The sequence below is a fragment of the Capsicum annuum genome, chromosome 5, assembly GCF_002878395.1.
Source record: "Capsicum annuum cultivar UCD-10X-F1 chromosome 5, UCD10Xv1.1, whole genome shotgun sequence".
NCBI classification, from domain to species: Eukaryota; Viridiplantae; Streptophyta; class Magnoliopsida; order Solanales; family Solanaceae; genus Capsicum; species Capsicum annuum.
The window spans coordinates 220,464,689-220,486,478 of record NC_061115.1 but is presented as its reverse complement, the minus strand read 5'-3'; the positions used below and the strand labels follow the sequence as shown (position 1 = coordinate 220,486,478).

The window sequence follows — 21,790 nt, the reverse complement described above, 5'->3', positions numbered from 1 at the left end:
TGAATGATCATAATAAAATTCTCCCAACTTTTGGAGAATAACACCTTGTTTCATATATAATTACTTCCTTCATCTCAATTTATGCGTGATGATACTTTTCCATATCTCAGAAAAATTATTTAATTTTAGCATTCTCATTTATTCTTAATAAAATGATTTTTCATAACGACTCGATTAAATTAAAAGAAAAGTTTGATCCTGACTCAGAAAAAACACTAACTATTTACTTAAGACATGCAAATCGAATGTTGTTTTCATAAAGCTGGATAGAAGGAAAAGAAGCTCCTAGCTAAAGGTAAAAGGAGAATTTTACTACTTTACATATTTTTAACTTACATGCTTAATTAAATATTTTTTAAAAAATATATGTAAAAATTAAAAATAAAATCATTTACAAGAATCCAACAAATAGATACATATGCTTAGTTGTAGATGCTAAGTTATTGCTATTTCAGACAATAAATACACTATATTTTGTCACCTTATAGAAACAGATGATAAGATATGGGTGGTGTTTTCATGATATATAATCCCTCTGATTTAATTTATGTGATGTTTTTTATTTTTGGAGAATTAATTTGATCAGCTTGAAAGATAAGTCAAATTAGATCAACTTAATATTTTAAGATTAATTTATTTTTTTTAAAAAAATAATACATAAACAGACGCTTAAACTTGGTCTTACCTGGCAAACAAAGGTTCTTTCTTATATATATAAACAAAAAGCGTCTATCGAAAATAATTATTCTATCTTTATGAGATATCGGTGAGTATGTGTACATTCTATCCTCTCCACATTTCACTTATGAAATTAGACAACATTATTGTAGAGTAATTAGTGAGATAATCATTAATTCAGTGCCCCTGAACTGTGAACAAAGTTTCTACGACACACACTAGTTTCACAAAGATCCTATTACTCCCTGAACTCAATTTTAATGTATTTTTATCACCTTTTTTTGTTATCGTGACACCTTTATTACATAAAATGAGATCCACATTAAAGGTGCCACGTCAGTTAAAAATGTTGATAAATAATGCCACATAAACTAAAAAAAAGATAAAAATATGCCAAATTTTAGTTTAATAAGATAATAAAACTCCAGTGAAACTAAAATATATATTAGAAAATTTGATAATAGTTCAGAGGGTTAGTAAATGCTTTACTGGTCATTTGTCATGACTTGATAAAAGACATAGTGATATTATGAATGAATATGCTTTTTATAAAATCTTTATATAACCTTTTGAGTTTTTTTATTTTTTATTTTTTGGGGATGGGGGGTTACAATTTTGTTTTTTTAATGGCCAAGTGATCATGTCTAAGTGGACCAGCAGATGAAATATTCTTGGATAAAAAATTCTAATTTGAAAATGACAATTGAATCTTCCATTGCCTCATGATTTCTTTTATTTATTTATTTACTCCATTTGAATTGGACACATCTGTTAATAAATGTGCTGCTTCTATAAAATTAAGAATAATTTTATAAACATATTCTTTTTTAAATTAATAATGATCACTTTTATTGAACAAGGGCAGAATATGATGATTTTATTCAAATTATTCTTGAAAGATTAAAAAAGTAAATATTTAGGAATATAAACACAATTCAAATAAAACAAATAAAAAGGAAGGAAGGGAGTTCAACATAATTCCTATCTTTTCTATCTTTAATAAAGGCAATTTTTAAAGGTATTGGAAAAGGGAGGGTAAAGATATTCACTATATATATATATATATATATATATATATCTTTTTTTACTTTTACAGCCTCCAATGTTGTAATTTGTAAGGTAGACTATATGATTCTCCTAATCAAAAGGTGTAATGTCAGATAAAAAAGTTAATAATAGATGCTACGTCAGTTAGAAAGATTGACGAAAATATGCTAATATTTAGTTCAGGGGAATAATAGGACCAAAGTTGAAGTGTGTCGTAACAAATTTGATCACAGTTCACGGGGTTTACTCTATATCATTAGAGCTTCTTACACAACACCTCAATATTCCAACAATATAGTCTTAACAAATTTATTATATAAAAATATATCTATTATAATTCCATAAGCGACATTTAGAGAATGTATTCATAACATGAATTCAAATTAATCGAATTATAATTTCATAAGCGACATTTAGAGTGTATTCATAACATGAATTCAAATTAATCAAATTTTAATAGAGATATCAAAACACTGAATAAGAAATCAAAACAACAAAATTGCTATTGGGGAACAAGGCATCATAGCCATGTGATGACTCAAAAAGGCAAGTGAGAGAAAAGAAGCAAAGAATAAAAATGATAGAAGTTTCCAATTACAACCAATAACAACAAAATATAATTCCACGAATGGAATCTGAGGAGGGTAGTGTGTATATATAATAGCGAATCGAGCATTAACAAAATATATATAGTGCTTGAAATTTGAACTTGAAGCCTGAACGTGAATTTTGGACCCCCTAGATGAGTGAGTGAATTTCTAGTTGTGTGTTTAGGTGATTCAAAATCTATATAGACACACTACAAATAAAAATAAGATAAACTGCTCAGTTTACACTCTGAACTATACACGAAATTGCTGAGACACATCCAAACTTTAGGAGGTCCTATTACCACTCTGGACTAATTAAAACTATATTTTTGACAACCCTAGTGCCTACGTGGCACATACGTATGCCTACGTGGATCTTCAGTGCGTATGTGCCACGTATGTGTCACATAGGCACTAAGATTGTCAAAAATATGGTTTTAATTAGTCCAGGGGTAATAGGGCCCTCCTAAAGTTGGGGTGTGTCTCAATATTTTTGTGTATAGTTCAAAGTGAAAACAAAGCATTTTTCCTAAAAATAATACCTTATGTTTACAATATATTCTTTTATCAATGGGGTTTGGGCGAACACCACGCCTCCTTCTAAATCCTCCAAAATTACGCTCCATTTTAAATTTGTTTATGTGTATGCAAATTTTATCTTTGATGACGAAAATAAAGAAGTCAAGACAAAATATAAAAAGAAAATCTCATGTGAATTATTTTTTTATGATTATGTGAAGGAGAAATAACATGAAATTGTCATGTTGTACAAGAATATTTTTCTTTACACATGTACACCTATAAAAGGAAGCATTGGCTACCCAATTTGGTGTGCATCCAAAAGAATCCAATTCACCAATGAATTTTTTGGGTTACAAAAATCTAATCCATATGTAAGGTGTGTTTGGAATGGAGGAAAATATTTTTTTTAAAAAAATCATGTTTGATTGATTAAAATTTTAGATAATATATTTTTTAGAAAAATAATTTTTGTAAAAATAATGTTTTTTCAGATGTAAAATCTTTTAATGGTGTGAGCAGTGGCAGATCTACATAGGGTCCAGGTTGAACCCCCTTCGACTAGTCCGTAAATGTACAACCAAACCCCCTCACTGAAAATCCTGGATCCGCCCCTGGGTGTGAGGTCTTTTAAAAAAAAACGTATAGGCATGAACCAAACCAAACAATATCACACCATGTAAGAGTAACTGAGCCCAAGTTCAGTGGGATGAGTATGGAGATGTTGTAGAGTTATAGGGTGCGGGTCTTAGTTTGCTTATCCTTACGAGCAACAACCGATATTAGAGATTAGGTTTGGGGAATGATATGGGAATGTATGAAGTGATGGGGCGCGGGGCTCGATTTGATTACTATTACGAGCTTGGAGATGCCCACATGCACAAAAAGAAGCTAGTTGCAGATTTCCGTTGTCATAAAATACTCAAACAATATAGGTGGAGTAAAATGAATTTCTGTCATTAATTCAACTTTTTCAATCAAAAAGGAACTTCGTGTATAAACCATTACCTTTTGAAAAAGAAGAATCCATAAGCGTCAAATTCTGCCCCGGTTCTAAATATCAACTCATAACACTAGTAGTAAAATATTTCATAATATCTATTACATAATCAAACCAAATAAATCAATGAATTAACAAATAGAAGTTTACATTTGCAAAAGTAGCCAGTAGTTCTTTTACTTAGATTTGCAAATATAGCCAATATTTCTTTCACTTAGACTTGAAAAGGCCACGGCCAATTCTTGATATCTTCCTCATTTTGAACTTTACCTCTTTTCTTCATTGCAATATTTCCATTATTTCCTTCAACATAAGCCAATAACTCTGATGCTAACTTTGTATTTATCGTAGAAACTTCACTTAATATGTAATTTAAAGGCTAAATCCTGAATCCATAAGCATCAAATTCTGTCTCCGGTTCTAAATATCAACCCATAACACTAGTAGTAAAATGTTGCATAATTTCAATTTCCTCATTATACAAAGTACACATATTGATATAGTGGAATCAAATTACATCAACAAACCAAATAAATAAATGAATTAACAAATAGAAGTTTACATTTGCAAAAGTAGCCAATAAATTCTTTTACTTAAATTTGCAAATATAGTCACTATTTCTTTCACTTAGACTTGAAAAGGCCATGGCCAATTCTTGATATCTTCATCATTATCTTCACCTTTACCTCTATTCTTCATGGCGACATTTCCATTATTTCCCTCAGCATAAGCATAGTATTTCAAGAAAAATGCAAGTGTAAGTACAACCCATTCAAGACAAAAAATCAAAGCACATAATCCACCAGCCAATCTTAAAATCACAACACCATCTTCTTCCCTCACATAAGACTTCAAATTCCCTAGGAAATCCCCAGTTTTCGTGAAGATCAGCACGAAAACTGAGCCTTGGAATATTGCTGTGAGTACGGACGACACCATACGTGCTCCGTACCACTTGCTGTCAGCACCTGCATGAGGTGCTGACACTGTGGCGCAGCCAAAGACTGCGCCACATATAGTGAATACGTGGAGGAGGATGAAGAAGAATCCACAGAGGGAAGGGATTAAACGTAGGGAAAGAGTCAAGAAAATGCAACTAGAAGATGCACCAAGAAGAATGTAGTTAACAAAAAGGAAGATTTTGTGTGTGTGTGTGTGATGATGTTCAGTTGAATCTGAGTAGAAGTTGTTCAACCCCATTTGATGATTCTTTGAATAAATTTTGTGTTTTTTTTTGGATTTTTTTTGGAGATTTTGGTAAGTGAAGTAAGGAGTATTATAGATGAATTTTGTATATGTAGATGTTTAACGGTTATATTTTTAAATTTTGAGGTTGATTGAGAATAAGAACGTTGGGAATAAGAGGGAAAAAAATACAAAATATTTGGAGGTGTAACGGCTATTTGACTATGTAGGATCCACATGCATGCACTTTATTTTGATGAGATGTTCGTATTAGCTTGTGTGTATTTCGATTAATTTTATGGGTACTTATTAAGTGTCGCATGCAGAAGTAGTGATTTACTTTATCCATCGAAACTTGGACGAACAAGGAAAAAAAAGAGTTGAATTAATCATCTAGTACCCCTAAACTATAATCAAATTTGCTACGACATACTCCGATTTCACGGGGGCTCTATTACCTCCTGAACTCAATTTTAGCGTATTTTTTGTCACTCTTTTATGCTGATGTGGCACCTTTTGTCAACCTGAACTCAATTTTAGCGTATTTTTGTCCTACTTTTGTGCTAATGTGGCATCTTTTGTCAATCTGAAATCAATTTTAGCGTATTTTTGTCACCCTTTTGTGCTGATGTGGCACCTTTTGTCAACCTAAACTCAATTTTAGCGTATTTTTGTCACCCTTTTGTGTTGATATATCACCTTTTATTAACCTTTTTAGCTGATGTGGAACCTTTGATGTGGACCCCATTTTATGTAAAAAAAAGTGTCACGTCAGCACAAAAGGGTGTCAAAATTGCACTAAAATTGAGCTAAGGGGTAATAGAACCGATGTAAAGTTGAAGCGTGTCGTAGCTAATTTGGCCATAATTCGAGAGGATAATGGATGCTTATCTAAAATAAATAAATAAATCACATAGTGTTTTAGTTTACGTTAAGATTCGAACTTGAGATCTTTGTTTTAGTTTAGACATAATACATAAACAAACACTCAAATCGACCTAAGCTGGCAAGGTAGCACTCCAACTTTGAGAGTGCTGATCGATCTAGACACCTGAACTCGTCTGCACTGTGTCAGTCGAACACTTCAACTTACAAAATGATCATCTAGATGCCTTCAAAATTTATGTGTCATGTCAATGTCCGGTGTTTCTTATTGAATGTTTAATTTGATAATATTAGATCAGTGTTCATTGTCTTATCAGTTTACAACTGGTCTACATAGGCCTTGTTCTTTATGCAAAAGAACCTGGTTCTTGTCATTATAGACTCCGAGGTAGCGATAAGATCTGTGTGTCTCTAGAAAAAAAACCCGAGGGGATCCGAGTAAGATCAATGGTGAGCAACGCGGATGACCTTTTTACCGGTATTCTGTCCAGAAAACAGTCCAACTAAGGCAGCCGGAGCGCTCTCAAGGCCTTCGTTCATGTCTTCTAAGTACGTTATCTTTCCCTGCTTGTACAAGCTAGTAATGTCTTCAAGAAAGCGCGGGAATAGATGTAGATAATCGCTCTGGAGGAAGCCTTGCATCTTAACGCGCTTTGTGATGAGCTGTAACAAGTTGTGTATCCCTTGTGGATTTGAAAGGCTTTGCTGTGATACCATTCCGCATAGGGCAATTCGGCCATGAATCTTCATGTTGAGCAATGCTGCGTCTAGCATGGATCCACCAACGTTGTCAAAGTAAATGTCAATCCCCTCGGGGAAATGTCTATCGAACAAAGTGAAAAATAAGTGTTAGTACATTTGATTGTTACTATGAAAATGGACTATATTCATCTTTATCTTGCTCTAAGCAGATGCAGAAACAAATCCAGGATTTAGAGCCAGTGAGTTCAGAACACGTGTTGCTATGAAAATGGACTATATTCATCTTTATCGTGCTCTAAGCAGACGCGGAAAGAGCCAGTGAGTTCAGAACGAGTGTTACTATGAAAATAGACTATATTCATCTTTATCGTGCTCTAAGCATACACAGAAACAAATCCAGGATTTAGAGCCAGTGAGTTCAGAACGAGTGTGATCTTATTATATGTATAGTTTTAACTTTTTGTTGGTCAATGTATAATTTGATAAGAAAACAATGAACAAAGTGAAAATAAGAGCTAGTAGAGTAGGTTGTTTCTACGAAAATAGACTAATTCATTTTATCGTGCTCTATGCAGAAGCAGGCATATCCGCGATCTAGAGCCAGTGAGTTCAGAATGAGTGTGATCTTCGACTTTTTGTTTGTCATATGTATACTTCGATCAAGAAAACAATGAATTCATTTGAACCCACAGAACCGGCCCTGGATCCACGTTTGGCTGTAAGTTTATTCTACTTTCTGTCTTTCCAACAGTTGCAGAAGTTCGTTTAGACATTTTTCTAACCTTCGGAGAGCTTTATCAAGGTCCGCTTCTTCCTTGTAGTTGAATGCTCCATCGAATCCGAGTCTATCCTTCAGTATATCAACCTGATGATACGTTGAAGTCGCAGTCAGTAACATAAACAGCAATGTAGTTTTGCAGATATTTTACAGTCTGTCGAAACAGACTTACTTTTTGTTTTGTTCCGGCACTTCCTACAACGTAGCATCCATATAACTTCGCGAGTTGGCCAACAAGCTGACCAACGGCTCCTGAGGCAGCAGAAACGAGAACATAGTCCCCTCTTTTAGGTTTGCAAACCTCGTAAAATCCAGCATACGCTGTAAAACCTGGCATGCCTGAATAAAAAGTCCACATTCATTTAGATAACAATAGGGAGCAAAAGCTATCGAATGATCCTGTTCTTTTTACCCCCGGGGCTTATTTCAAGTGGCCAAAGTTGATGAACTTGCGACTTAGGTCACAGGTTTGAGCCTTGTGCGATGCGAACTAAGCCTGGTATTAAGTGTGCGAGGATAGAGGGATGGGCATATGGAAACTCCAACAAGGAAATATGATACTAAAGAGGCGAAAACAAAAATGGTCAAGATGAAGCGTACCAAGAAGACCGACATGATAAGACAAAGGCATATCATCGGCCTGAACTTTCCTCATCTGATCGGTATTGTATACTAAGCTGTATTCTTCCCAACCGGTGAAACCTGAGATTATATCGCCTGGCTTGAAGTCTGGATTATCCGAGTCTAAAACTTTTGATACGCCAAATCCTTCAATCACCTTTTCAAAACATATATAGGATAAGTTTTGTTACACTAAACTTATGGCCAAGACGAAATACAAAACAATGTGATCTCTCTGTACTACTATAGCAGCTGCGATCAAACTACTATGCAATCCAAGTCGGGAGAAAGACTAAGTTGTCGGTGAGGTGGAATTCGCTGTTACTATGGGACGCGATAGGGACTTCTTCGTTGATATTCCTAAGCAAGCATCATGGATTGCGTTCAAAGGATACTGAAGCCCCAAAAGTACGCGATTTAAGCTTAGAGGTACCTTCCAAACGTTTGACCGGAGAAGAATAATTTGTAACAACTTAGGCCGCTTGCCAAAATGAATCTTCGTGCTCATACTAAACTACAAGCACTGTATGCCCGCTTTATGAACAGGACGAGTCTGGCTGAAACTACTTAAATGGCAAGGGGTACTATACAAAGGAATCCCAGAGATAGCGATGATGAGCCTACAGAGGATAATCAGTCACGCCAAGGGAAGAAGGCACCAACGCTGAGGTCTATACGATTACTCTAGCAGCGGCCGCGTATAGCTTATGGAGCGAAAGGAATATGAGTTTTTCAGAGGATAGCATTGTGCAGCATGTCATTCAGGAGGTCCATGTCAGCGGCAACATAAAGATTCATGCGAAAAAATGGCTGGAAACAAGATGAATTGTAGGTGCAAGTTGTTGCATATTGTGATAGCTAGAAGTATAGTTCGCGATTGAAGTACTGAGACACCGCGCAACATTTGCTATAACAAGTAAAACTACACTTTAAACTCTAAAAAACTTCACAATATCAGCGTATATGATAAACTTTCCGCGAAAACCAGTAAATAAAGGAACAAATACTGATGTTTTACACGAAATACACTGATATTACAACAAGAATTCTGAAAACAACCACTACGAAAATGCTAACACCTTAAAATACAACCTAAGACATGAACGAAATTCATTTATACAGTACGTAATACTAAGATTACGCTAATTTCAGCATTCCTAGACATTCAAGAGCCTAGAATAACAATAGGCATATCAGTATATAAGTTAATTCCTTAGTACAGCGTGGTGAAAAGATAACTACAGTTAACCGTCCATAAAAAAGTAAAAAACCAATAACACAAAAAACGAGGCAACCAACATTTGCTATAACAAGTAAAACTACATTTAACTAAAAACCTACCGATGTCAGTGTATATAAGTTAAATCCTTAGTTCACAACAATAACAATTCGGCTTGACTATCATATCGCGGTGAAAAGATAACTACAGTTAACCGTCTATAAGAAAAGTAAAAAACCAATAACACTGAAAACGAGGCAAGCAACATTTGCTATAACAAGTAAAACTACAATTGACTAAACGCTTACCGATGTCAGTGTATATAACTTAAATCCTTAGTTCAGTAGGCAACAATAACAATTCAGCTTGACTATCATGTCGCGGTGAAAAGATAACTACAGTTAATCGTCCATAAAAAAAAGTAAAAAACCAATAACACACAGAAAACAAGGCAACCAACATTTGCTACAACAAGTAAAACTACACTTCAACCAAAAAAAAAATAATTCTAACTGTCAGTGTATATAACTTAAATCCTTAGCGCGTTACTTACCTCACCTGGAACAAAAGGAGGGAGGTAAGAGCCGGTAAAATCGCGCATTCGTCCACGCATAAAAGGATCACAAGATAAATACAAATTCTTCACCAATAATCCATTTGAACCTTTTGAAACTTTTTCAAGATTCAATTCTTTTACAATTTTCAACTCCATATCAGTTTCTTTTGGAATTCCTTCAATGTAACTTTTGAATATTATTTGTTTGTTCTCAACTGTTTTTCCTAGTACTTGGTTCTCCATTTTTTCCTATGCAGATTAAAAAAAAAAAAAAATTGTAATTTTATTCAAGATTCAAAACAATTTTTAGATGAAGTGTGTAGTTATTGCTAATATTAGGTACCTACCTAACTACCCAATTATTGTATTTTTGTGTGTGTACATTGAATGGTACAAAATGTAGCACGTAGTAAGTATTTTTTTTTTTTTTCTTTTTTTGTGTTGGTACACTATATTTGGCCCAATTAAATTTAAATTCACGCATTGCAAGATACATTTCTTAGTTCAGCGTTTTCTGTTTAAGGGTTCGATTAAATTTATATTAATGCAATGCAGGAGTCATTTCTGAGAGTAGCGTTCTCTACATTGAATAATACACGTCATTACTGAAGGATGTATTTATTACACTTTTCGAGTTATATTTTTTTTTTTTTTTGGGTAGGGGTGTTATTTCTGGACATAAGCATCTTCCAAATTATGATCAAAGTTGCTACGACACACTCCAATTTCATAGGGTCCTATTACAACACCCTTGAACTCAATTTTAGCGTATTTTTGTCATCCTTTTGTGCTGAAGTGACTCCTTTATTACATAAAATAGGGCCCACATTAGCTAAAAAATCTACAAAAAAGGTCACGCCAGCTAAAAAAAATTGATAAAATTACGCTAAATGTAATTCGCAGTAATAAAATGCCCCATGAGATTGAAATGTATCATAGCTCACGGTACTAGATATTTCACTCTATATCTAGAAAGTACAATTTCTTGTACTTAAAATATTTTATTTTAATCAACAAAAATTTATTTTAATATTTTTGTAGGCCCCTAAAAATATTTACTTTTTTTTTTTTCCTTTTAAGGCAATAAAGCACAAATAGCAATTATTAAAAACCAAAGAGCAAACGATGCTTCCGGGCTACACATAAAAAATTATATGGCTATCTTTTTCTCATTACATATATAAATTTACAATGTTTTTTTTTTCCAACATAAATTTTTTTAATATATATTTAGTTGTCCTTCCACTCATCAACATATATATATATATATATAGTAATTGAGTATTCTTATATGTTATAAAATATTTACAAGCGAGAACGAGGATATGAATAAGCTAGTAAATAATTTTTATCAATCATCTAGTATACCCTTAAACTATGACCAAATTTTCTACGACACACTCCAACTTCACAGGAGTTTTGTTACCCTCCTAAACTAAATTTTAGCGTATTTTCGTCAGTCCTTTTAGCTGACGTGACAACTTTTGTCAACCTTTTTAGCTGACGTAGCACCTTTGACAGTGGCGAAGCCAGGATTTTCAATAAGGGGGTTCACAAGTGATCATACGAACTAACCGAAGGAGGTTCAACATTGACTATATATACATAAAAAATAATTTTAACCATGTAAATATAGTATAATTTTTCGCCGAAGGATATAAAGGGTAGCTCCGCCCCTGACCTTTGATGTGGACCCCATTTTTATGTAATAAAGGTGTCATATCAGCACAAAAGGGTGACAATAATACAGTAAAATTGAGTTCGGAGGGTTATAAAACCCCTGTAACGTTGGAGTGTGTCGTAGAAACTTTGGCCATAGTTCGAGGAGATACTCGATGCGTATCTCTAAAAATTGTAATACAAATGCTAATAAAATTGCCAAAAATTGAGGAGTAAGGTATATTAAAATTGAAGTTCACAAAAAAGTTGAAGAGAACAGATACACCATTGTATTATTCATGTTACATGATCATAAAAGAACAACAATAAATCACAAAATTTCTACTCAAAACTCAAATAAGAAACTTCATTGTATAGCTGCTAAATTCAAATATCCTTGAAGATGGCAAACAAATCACCATTGATGTAATCGTTATCGACGAGGCTCACCAAGAAGTAACTGTTTTGAACCTGTAAAACGAAATGAATTTTCCGTTTTATTAGTAGCGATCGCGAGCAAAAATAAGGGGTAATTTCACGGATGATCATCGTAGAACAAGTTTTTGTAAAGGGAAAAGTCGTAGTTTCCAGCATTTGTTGATTTTCTAGTGATGTATATGCATAGTTGGGGGTCTTGTGTGATAAGAGATGCCTCTTGAGTTCTACAGAGTGGCAGTCTGACTGGCTATGTTGTATGGGGTGGAGTGTTGGCCAGTTAAGAACTCACACATTCAAAAGTTGAAGGTGGTGGAGATGAGGATGTTGCAATGGATGTGTGGACTTACCAGGAGCGATAGGGTTAGAAATGAGATTAATCGGGAGAAGGTGGGAGTGGATTCGGTAGAGGACAAGATGCGGACGTGAGATTGAGATGGTTCGGGCATGTGATGAGGAGGGGCACGGATGCGCATCAGTTTGGAGGTGTGAGAGGCTGACTATGGATGGTTTTTAGTGGGGTAGAGGTAAATTGAAGAAATATTGGAGGGAGGTAATTAGACATGATATGGAGCAGTTACAACTTATGGAGGACATGACTCTTGATAGGAAGGTATGGAGGATGCGGATTACGGTAGAGGATTTGTGGGTAGGAGTTCGTCCCTAATAGTAGGTAAGAGTGTTTTTGTTTGTATCTATGCATGTAGTTTCTTGTTCGTGATGTTTCGGTGTTCGTCTTCAATTTCGAATTGAGAGTTTATAGTATTACCTTGGGGGTGCCTTGTTTTCATTATTATCTAGCAGTGTGTTATCCCATTTTTGTTGTGTGTTGTTGCGTTTTCTGTTTGTTCGTTGGTTATACTGTTATCTTTTCCTGAGACGGGGGTTTATTGTAAACAGGAAACAGCCTCTCTACTTCATCTGAGGTAGTGGTATGAACTGCATACACTTTACCCACCCCGAGCCCCACTTTGGAGGAATACACTGGGTTTGTTGTTTTTGTTGTTGTATATATGCATAGTCGAGTTATTTCTCCGTTATTAGTTTTATCGCTTTGATGCAATGAACTGAAACGTGGATGACCATCCGTGAAATTAACTCAGAAAACATACAACAGAAACTAGGACGAATGGTGAAGGGACTCGGTTTTTTATCAAGATAGAGAGGAACTAACGAAGCGTGTGTACCTGTTCGAGCAATTTTCTTGATGGATCATTCTCGGGGTATAATTGAGCCCAACCTCTCGACCAGATTTCAAATGCCTCGTCTTTCCACACCATGAAGCTTACAGGATCAACGATGGTTGGTTGTACAATCTCCTTAGCTGGGAAGACGCCCCATGTAACTGCATTGACATCGATTTGGTGGATGTTGGAAATGAAGTTCCCTTGCTTGTTCACTGCCATGTATGTAAGGAAAGGGAAAGCCTTGCATTTCTCGACAACAGTAGTCAACTTCTCGCGCGAGCAAAAGAACTCTAAGTACGCCTTCTGATAAACGTATCCACCAGGACCACCCCATCCTGCAAAAAGAGGGCAAAAGAAGACGCGTTATCAAAACCAAAAAATGAAAAAAAAGCACTAAGGTGAAATATCAATTGTTTAGTGTCACTCATTGGCTCGGGAAAGTATGTCTCAGAACCTTGATGATGAAACTGAAGCACCTATTAAGCGAGGCTAAACGCTCAACGCATTTTGAGACTCGCTTCAGGGCTTTAAGTGCGCCTTTGACAACGCTAGAAAGAAGTTATTTGAAATTAAAAGAAGCAATTTAATCTTCCTTCCGTTAACTTACCAACTAAAGGAGCATCAGATTTTGCACCGTTAACTGCTGGTTGGCTGTTAATAGTCAAGAAACCTTTCGTGTTTATATTACTCAAGTGCTCATCGATGATCTTTGTCTCTGCCTGAAGCCCATCTAACTCAGACCACGGACAACTTCTCAGCTTCCCGAGACAGTAGTTCATAAATCTCTGATAATGTGAAAATTCCGTAAGGACTTGGAAACGAGGCGAGTTTTGACGGTAAGTGAAGTGTAACGAAACCATACCTCATAGATGTCTTCCACGCTATTGAGAGCAACAGCCCATTCCTCTTGAAGTTTCTTATCACGTGAACGTGCCCGCATGAACTGTTGGAGAGTGACAAGGCAGTTATATCAGAGATAACAAAGGTAACTAGAACATTCTAAACCAAATGCACAACGTTGGTGACCTCCATCTTTCGATCAAGAACTTATTTTGTTTTAGTGTAACGAAATTAGCACATCCGAGTAATTTCGGGCAAAGTTATCTAGGACTGGTGATGAAAGGAAACGCTGTGTGGGAATAAAAGTACGCATGCAATAGCCACGAGATGATTATTTTAGGGTGATCCTTTTGTCGATAGATGCTTTTATTACACTTGTTGTCGCAAAAGATGAGAACCAACTGTATAATAGCGATCAACATTGAGCATTCAAGTATTGGATACGTAATTAGACCTATCAGCCCGAGAAACAGACAGTTCATGGGACTTCACTCAAATAGTTATATTACTTTGACCTACGTTAGCTTCAATCAAGGTTACAGCTCCACAAGTAAAGCAGAATAACAAACTCCTTTCTCGTCTACACCCAAACAAATCCTTACCCTCGTTATCACAATATAACTTAAAACGATACATATTGATTTCTTAGGAGTGGATGGTATCCCACTCTACTTTTAGGAAATTATTCAACTTGTTAAGATGAAGGGGAGCCTTGGAGAAACTGGTAAAGTTGCTGTCATGTGACCAGGAGGTCACGGGTTCAAGCCTTGGAAACAGTCTCTGGCAGAAATGCAAGGTAAGGCTGCGTACGATACACCCTTGTGGTGGGGCTCTTCCCCGGACACCCTGCATAGCGGTAGCTTTAGTGCACCGGGCAGCCCTTTTTTTTATTCAAATTGTTAAGGCCATTAAACACTGAAAAAATATGATCTCGATCAGCAGCAATCACCTGATAATCACTAAGTGCTCCATAGGACGGATTTTGAGCATTGCTCCATCTACCATGTGGAAACTCATCCCAACCAATGGTCCTTGAGATGTAGCTCTTTGGACGGTTTGCCCTGCCGTCAATTGTAAATGAAAGATCAGCTGTTAATCACAACAGGGAGAAATATTTTGACGTTGGTTTGTATCTCTACATACCAGAATATAGGACGAACATCTTCTTTAACACGGAAAACATTTGTAGGACGTCTCCAAGGCAATGGCCTTGAAATTTTAGACTCTTCTATAAAACCAAGATTCTGCAAACTCACTAATGTAAGCAAAATTTACGCTCATATTTTAAAGCAGTAATTACAAGGTAAGAGAATTAACCATCAAAATGGCGAGTGCGGATTTCTCCATGTTTAATGTATAAAGATGCAAAGTCTTAATGCCACTGGCCATAATCTTCTTGCACATTTCAGTTCCGAGGTGAATTCCATATGCTTTGACAGCCTCTTCGTTATCCTTAATAGGTTCCAAGGCAGCTGTAATCTCTGCCGGGATCTATAATGTCATTCAGAAAGGGAAAAAATTGAGTGTATGAATTGCAGGATCAGCTAAACATCTTGGACAATCAAACTGTGTTCTATCCGAAGACATCTTTTTTACTGAACATAAAATACAAAACGGCTCACAAAAGCATCACCGAGTATATACAGAATAAAATGAATACCGAACTGAACTTGAGCATTTGGTTATAAGAAACATCAACCAGAAAAATGCTGGATCTAAAACATTTGTTTGAACCAAATTGAGCTTCCAGTTAGCATGTCTATGCAGCACTTGACTAATCATCTTCACCAGCATGCGATGGTACAAATTAAGTAGCTCATGTTTTGAGGTTGAAATGTGGAACGACGAATATAGTTGTAAATCAGAACTGTGCCAATGTCATACAGGGTGGTTAAGAAGGCTGACTGACGAGGCTAAAGTGACGCAATGGATAGAGATTGCATTATGCAGCTAAGTTGCGCGGACTCTCCAAAAATGTTGCCGCACCCATGTCGGATCCTTCAAAAATACACTATTTTTGGAGGATCTGACACACACCCGTAGACATTTTTTAAGACTCCGAGCAACTTAGATATGCAGAATATTGTGGTTAATTGAAAGAAGACAAGCAAAGAGAGTTTTGTTCAAGGAATTCGTTCAACAAAAACAAACAAATAGTTAGGATTATTAGACGAGGATAGATTGACGATCTCATTTTTTTCTGGTTCACCTGACAAAATATTTTGTAAAATCACATTTCCAAGTTTTTGGAGTTATCGTGCATGGCAATACGCAGAAGGCAACATTTGACCCGACATGCAGACACAAAATTCGAGACTAAGAACGGACCGTACTCTAAAATAAGGGAATACCTTAGTTTTGCAAAATCCAGTCATGCGTAAGAAGCCCTTATAGTTGTTGATGGGCATGATTCCTGGAACAATGGGACAAGTTATCCCAATTTGACGACAATCGTTGACGAACTTGAGGAAATTATCAGTATCATAGAAGAGTTGAGTTACAATGAGATCAGCTCCAGCATCAACCTGAAGAGTACAAGTTCCCGCAAGTGTCAAAAACTTACAAACGGAACAAGATCGCTTCCTTTTCTTCTTCATGGCAGATCAATATGACATATATACTATTCACCCGAGGGCGAAACGTAATGCTAAATATCTACCTTTTGTTTGAGATAGGCAAGGTCCTTTTCATATGCCTCTGGTGTAGCTAGTCCATTAGCAGGTATAACATCGGGATGTGCCTCTGAGAAACAGTAACATAGTCAATATTAGTATAGATGAAGATCATACCGCAGAAACAAAATAAGCAACCAAAATGGACAAATTTTACTTTATACTTCTTCGGTTTCATTTAATGTGCTAGTATTTAACCGGACACGGGTTTAAAACATGACTTGTATCATATATCAGCTATAGTGAAAGAAAATACTAAGATAATGGTTCAAAGTTCGTTTGATAGAGGAAACGTCAAATTTGAATTATTGAATAGTTTAATGAATTCATCAAAGTTCAAATCTTGAATCGAGTAATGAATTTGGATTCTTGAAAGTATAATACTAGTATGAACCATCTTGAGACGTTCTGAAATGGAAAGAGTATCATAGAAATTGAAACAAACGAAGTAGTTAAATACACCGAAAATCCCAAGAGATTGGTAACTAACCTGGGTAACCCGCAACAGTTATCCCAAAGTAGTCGCCGTACTTGGCCCTCATGTGCTTTACCTGCAAAGGAAAACAAATGCAATCAAATTATAACACAACTGTTATAGCAGAAGTAGAAGAATTACCGTATGAGACTAATCAATCAGATCACAGATCAAAGACTATAAATAATGAACCTAAGCCAGATTCAGGATTTGTATTCAATGAGCTGAGAGAGAACGCGACAACCATATACGTCAAGTTTGCATTTTTTTTCATATTCACTCAAAACCGCTGCACACATTTGCAGGTGGAGCATATTATCATCAATGGGTTCAATGTGTAATGGGTACTAATCAAAATTGAATCTTGAATCATAGACAGGACACGAGGAATTACCAGATCTAAAACGCAAGCAAAAAGCCCTTCAACTTGAACAAACTTATCTTGATCCAACATAAGTATATATAAAGTTCAATTTTTTTCTCCCATATGTATACATGCTTCAAACTAGAAGCAATGCCTTCAGTTGAATCATCAATGTGTCCAACTGAACCCGACATTCTCGACATGAAATATAGATTTTTTTTGATACCTAAGCAAATTCCACCGGGATACCTGCCACCTAGCACCAACAATTGGTGCTAGAGTCCACCAAGGCTAACACATATGGCAATAAATCACCTAATGTTCTTTTTTGTCTGTTGAGAGACCTCATGATTCTCAACGCACATCATTGACCACTAGGTCACACCCTTAGGTGCAACACGAAATATAGATATATATACGTACGAAGATCAAATTTTGAACCCTACATTTCAAAATGTGTAATGGATTCAGCAATCACAACATGTCAGATCAATCAAAATCAACTAATTCTACGGAATACGTGCCACCTCCCACCACCAGCAACAGGAAGAAATCACCTAATGTTCTTTTGTCTCCATTGGGATTTGAACCTAAAACCTCACGGTTCTCAATCCACTTCATTAACCACTAGACCACACCCTTAGGAACAACACAAAATATAGATATACGTGTACAAAGATCAAATTTTGAACCCACCGTTTCAAAAAGGGCAATGTATTCGGCAATCAAAACATATTCAACCCATAAAAATCAAATCTTGGAATAAGGGGACACAATAAATTTACCAGATCTAAAGCACAAGCAAAACCACCTTCAACTTGAACAAACTAATAGTTCTCAATTCTTGATTCCATTTCTTTAACCAAAAAACCGACTTTCTGAGATAATAACTATGAACTGAGTGATCAACAACAACAACAACAACAAACCCAGTATATTCCCACATCGTGGGGTCTGGGGAGGGTAGAATGTACGCATTCCATACCACTACCTCTAAAGAAGTATAGAGGCTGTTTCCGAAAGACCCCAGCTCAAGACAAAGGAACTGAGTGACCAATCAACAAAATATATATACACACAAAGTACTCAAAACTCAACAAAGATCAAACTTTGAACCCAACATTTCACAGTGTGTAATCAATTACTAATCAAAACTTATTGAACCCATAAAAATCAAATCTTGTAATAGGGGGCAGGGAAAATTACCAGATCTAAAGCACAAGCAAAGACACATTCAACTAGAAGAAACTAATAGTTCTCACCCTTCTTCTTGATTCCATTTCTTTAACCAAAAAACCGACTTTCTGATATAATAACTATTAACTGAGCGACCAATCAACACAATATACACACAAAGAACTCAAAACTCAACAAAGATCAAATTTTGAACCCAAAATTTCACAATGTGTAATCAATTCACTAATCAAAACTTATTGAACACATAAAAATCAAATCTTGGAATAAGGGGGCATGATAAATTTACCAGATCTAAAGCACAAGCAAAGCCACCTTCAACTTGAACAAACTTATCTTGACCATGAGGAGGATCACCACGAAGAGCAAGAACATTTTGAATACCATTACTCTTAATATTTTCAAGAGCATGATCAATCTTCTCAACAGGCATATTAGTACAAGTTAAATGCATCATTGTTTCAACACACACCATATTTTGCATTCTATTTGCAATTTCAAGTGTTAGATCTGCTGTTGAACCACCAGCACCCCATGTTATATCACAAAATGATGGATTATGTGATACCATTCTTTCCATTCTTTCAAATAAATTATCAACACCATCTTCTGTCTTTGGTGGAAAAAATTCAAAGGAGAATACTACTTTGTCATCTTTGATAGATTCTTGGATTTTCTCAATTACCTTCATTGTTAGTTTTCTTGAATAATGTTTGATGAATTTGAGGATGTTTGGGGTTTGTCAAGAATCTTGAAAGTGGTTAGAGAGGAAGTATACAGTTAGAAGATTGAGGTAGTTGGTTAGGTGCATTTGGGGGGGGGGGGGGGGGGGGGGGGGGGGGGGGTCCAACAACCTTTTTTTTTTTTTTTTTATAATGTCATATAAAAAAATAAAAATAAAAAGACTTTGTTATTTTTTTTCTCTAATTATTGGTATAATTACTTAAGATTTTTATTTCTTGTGCTAGAGTTAAAAAACTTTAATGTACCGCCTGAACTATGACCAAATTTGCTACGACACACTTCAACTTGGCTTATTACCTCTGAACTCAATTTTAGTGTATTTTTATCATCTTTTTTAGCTGATGTGACACTTTTTTGGCTGGTATGACACATTTGACGTGGGTTTTATTTTTATATAATAAAGGTGTCATGTCAGCATGAAAGAGTAACAAAAATACGCTAAAATTGAGTTCAGAGGTAATATGTCCAATGTAAAGTTGAAGTGTGTCATAGAAACTTTCGCCATATTTCGAGAGAATACTACATACTTATCTATTTTTTAATTGAAGAATGTAGTATAAATTTAAACTATGTTATATAAATTAGGATAGAGAAAGTATAAATTATAATTGAAAAATAAAATGAATAAAAATGTTTGAATTATTTGTGTATTTAAATTAAAATAAAAATATTAAATTTCATGGCATATTAGTGGCCATGAAATATGCCATGAAATGGAGAAATTGATTATTATTATTATTATGAGAAAAAATCCAAAAACGCTATTGAAAAAAGTCAAGAATCACACACAATGTTGATTATTTATCATATTATTTTGTTGCAGTTATTGTGGTGCTTCGTCATGCTTTTAAATGCATTTTGTTATAGAAGTTTTGTGGAGACTTTCTCGTTAATTGTATTTTATTTATATTATTATTTTATAGCGTTCATACTATTTTGTCATGGCTTTTTACTATCGTTGTCTCTTTTTTTCAAATTATTTTGAAGTGCTTTTCATTGAGTCGAGAGTCTATCGGAAACGATCTCTTTAACTCCAAAATAAGGATAAGGTCTATATTCACTCTACCTTTCTCAGATTCTACTTTTTGAGATTACACTCGACTTGTTGTAAGCTTTGCGATGGCTAGGGGCACTCTTACGTTATTCAAGAACATATTAAGTTTCTCGACCCTTCTAATGAATGATAATCACTACTCATCGTAATAATTAAGATACATGCAAGCTGACCAAATATACTATAAAGAGAAAATGCATTGTTTTCATAAACTATACATGAAATTGTTGAGACACACCCGAACTTTAGGAAGGTCCTATTACCCCTGAACTAATTAAATTCATATTTTTCACAATCTTGATGCCTACGTGGACCTTTAGTGTATTGATTCACTGATGTGCCATGTAGGCACTAAGGTTGCCAAAAATATAGTTTTAATTAGTCCAGAGAATACCTTTTTAAAGCTTGGGTGTGTCTCAGCAATTTCGTGTATAGTTCAGGTGGAAACAGAGAATTTTTCCCATTATAAATAGACATAATATATAAATACGACCCTAAACTTGACACCAAATTATAACTTTGTAAATTTTGACCGTGCACAACTATGACCTTTAACTATTCAAAACTGCACAAATATGACCTCCGATCCTAAGTGGCAAAACGCGTGTTCAACACGCAAAACTGGATGCGTCCAGCTTAAAATCTAAGGGCATAATACATAAATATGACTATAAACTTGACATCAAATTTATAACTTTGATTTTAAACTTTGAAAGTGCACAAATATGACCTTTAACTATTTAAAACTGCACAAATATGACCTATAAATGACTTTTCACTATTATTTTTTCATTATTTTTGGCTCAACGATGAAAATGACATCTAATTTCTTTTGTCATTGCGGAAAAAGAGCAATATTAAAGATTTATTAATTAGGTGGGTCAGCCTCATACGAAAAAATCGAGCGGGTATGTATATATATTATAAAGCAAAGGGAGAATTTATGTTATATAATATATCTAAATATAATTTATTTAAATATTAAATTAAAGGTGAAACTATACTAATAATAAAAAAATTATAGTTTTAATAAAATGTTATTAAATTAACGTTATTAAGGATAGCAGTAGTATATTAAATTAACGTTATTAAAATGTTAGTATTAAATTAACGTTATCAAAACGTTATTAAATTAACGCAGGGGCGGACCTACGCGGTTGTCATGGGGTTCACCCGAACCCCCTCGGTAAAAAGATTACGTTGTATATATAAGGTAGAAAATATATATTTATGTACATATATTAATATTGAACCACATGAAACAAGGCACTTAGATAGCCCAGTGGTATTATTTGCTCTTCTTGGGCGCTTCCTTCAGCCTACTGCGCGGGTTCGATCCCTGCTAGTGATTTTTTTTTTAATAAAAAAAAAGCTAGATGCTGCTAT

The 21,790-nt window shown here is 35.1% G+C and overlaps 3 protein-coding genes across 3 annotated transcripts; all 3 read right to left on the bottom strand.

The window, feature by feature from the left end:
• Window positions 1–3,944: 3,944 nt before the first annotated feature.
• LOC107871425 lies at window positions 3,945–5,133 on the bottom strand. Its single transcript, XM_047412865.1, has one exon. The coding sequence runs from the start codon at window positions 5,032–5,034 to the stop codon at window positions 4,462–4,464; it is 573 nt and encodes a 190-aa protein (XP_047268821.1). The 5' UTR covers window positions 5,035–5,133; the 3' UTR covers window positions 3,945–4,461.
• Window positions 5,134–6,145: 1,012 nt separating this feature from the next.
• On the bottom strand, window positions 6,146–10,113 carry LOC107871424 (2-alkenal reductase (NADP(+)-dependent)). The gene is made up of 5 exons (XM_016718354.2): window positions 9,778–10,113; window positions 7,985–8,162; window positions 7,557–7,723; window positions 7,389–7,471; window positions 6,146–6,727 (listed from the first exon to the last, which is right to left on the bottom strand). The coding sequence occupies exons 1-5, from the start codon at window positions 10,021–10,023 to the stop codon at window positions 6,349–6,351; spliced, it is 1,053 nt and encodes a 350-aa protein (XP_016573840.1). The 5' UTR covers window positions 10,024–10,113; the 3' UTR covers window positions 6,146–6,348.
• Window positions 10,114–11,665: 1,552 nt separating this feature from the next.
• Window positions 11,666–19,509, bottom strand: LOC107871423 (probable methylenetetrahydrofolate reductase). Its single transcript, XM_016718353.2, has 11 exons — window positions 18,896–19,509; window positions 17,064–17,124; window positions 16,561–16,643; window positions 16,253–16,426; window positions 15,219–15,392; window positions 15,045–15,145; window positions 14,851–14,962; window positions 13,924–14,004; window positions 13,669–13,846; window positions 13,062–13,396; window positions 11,666–11,910 (listed from the first exon to the last, which is right to left on the bottom strand). Exons 1-11 carry the CDS (start codon window positions 19,295–19,297, stop codon window positions 11,827–11,829), a joined length of 1,785 nt encoding a protein of 594 aa, XP_016573839.1. The 5' UTR covers window positions 19,298–19,509; the 3' UTR covers window positions 11,666–11,826.
• Between the last annotated feature and the right edge of the window lie 2,281 nt (window positions 19,510–21,790).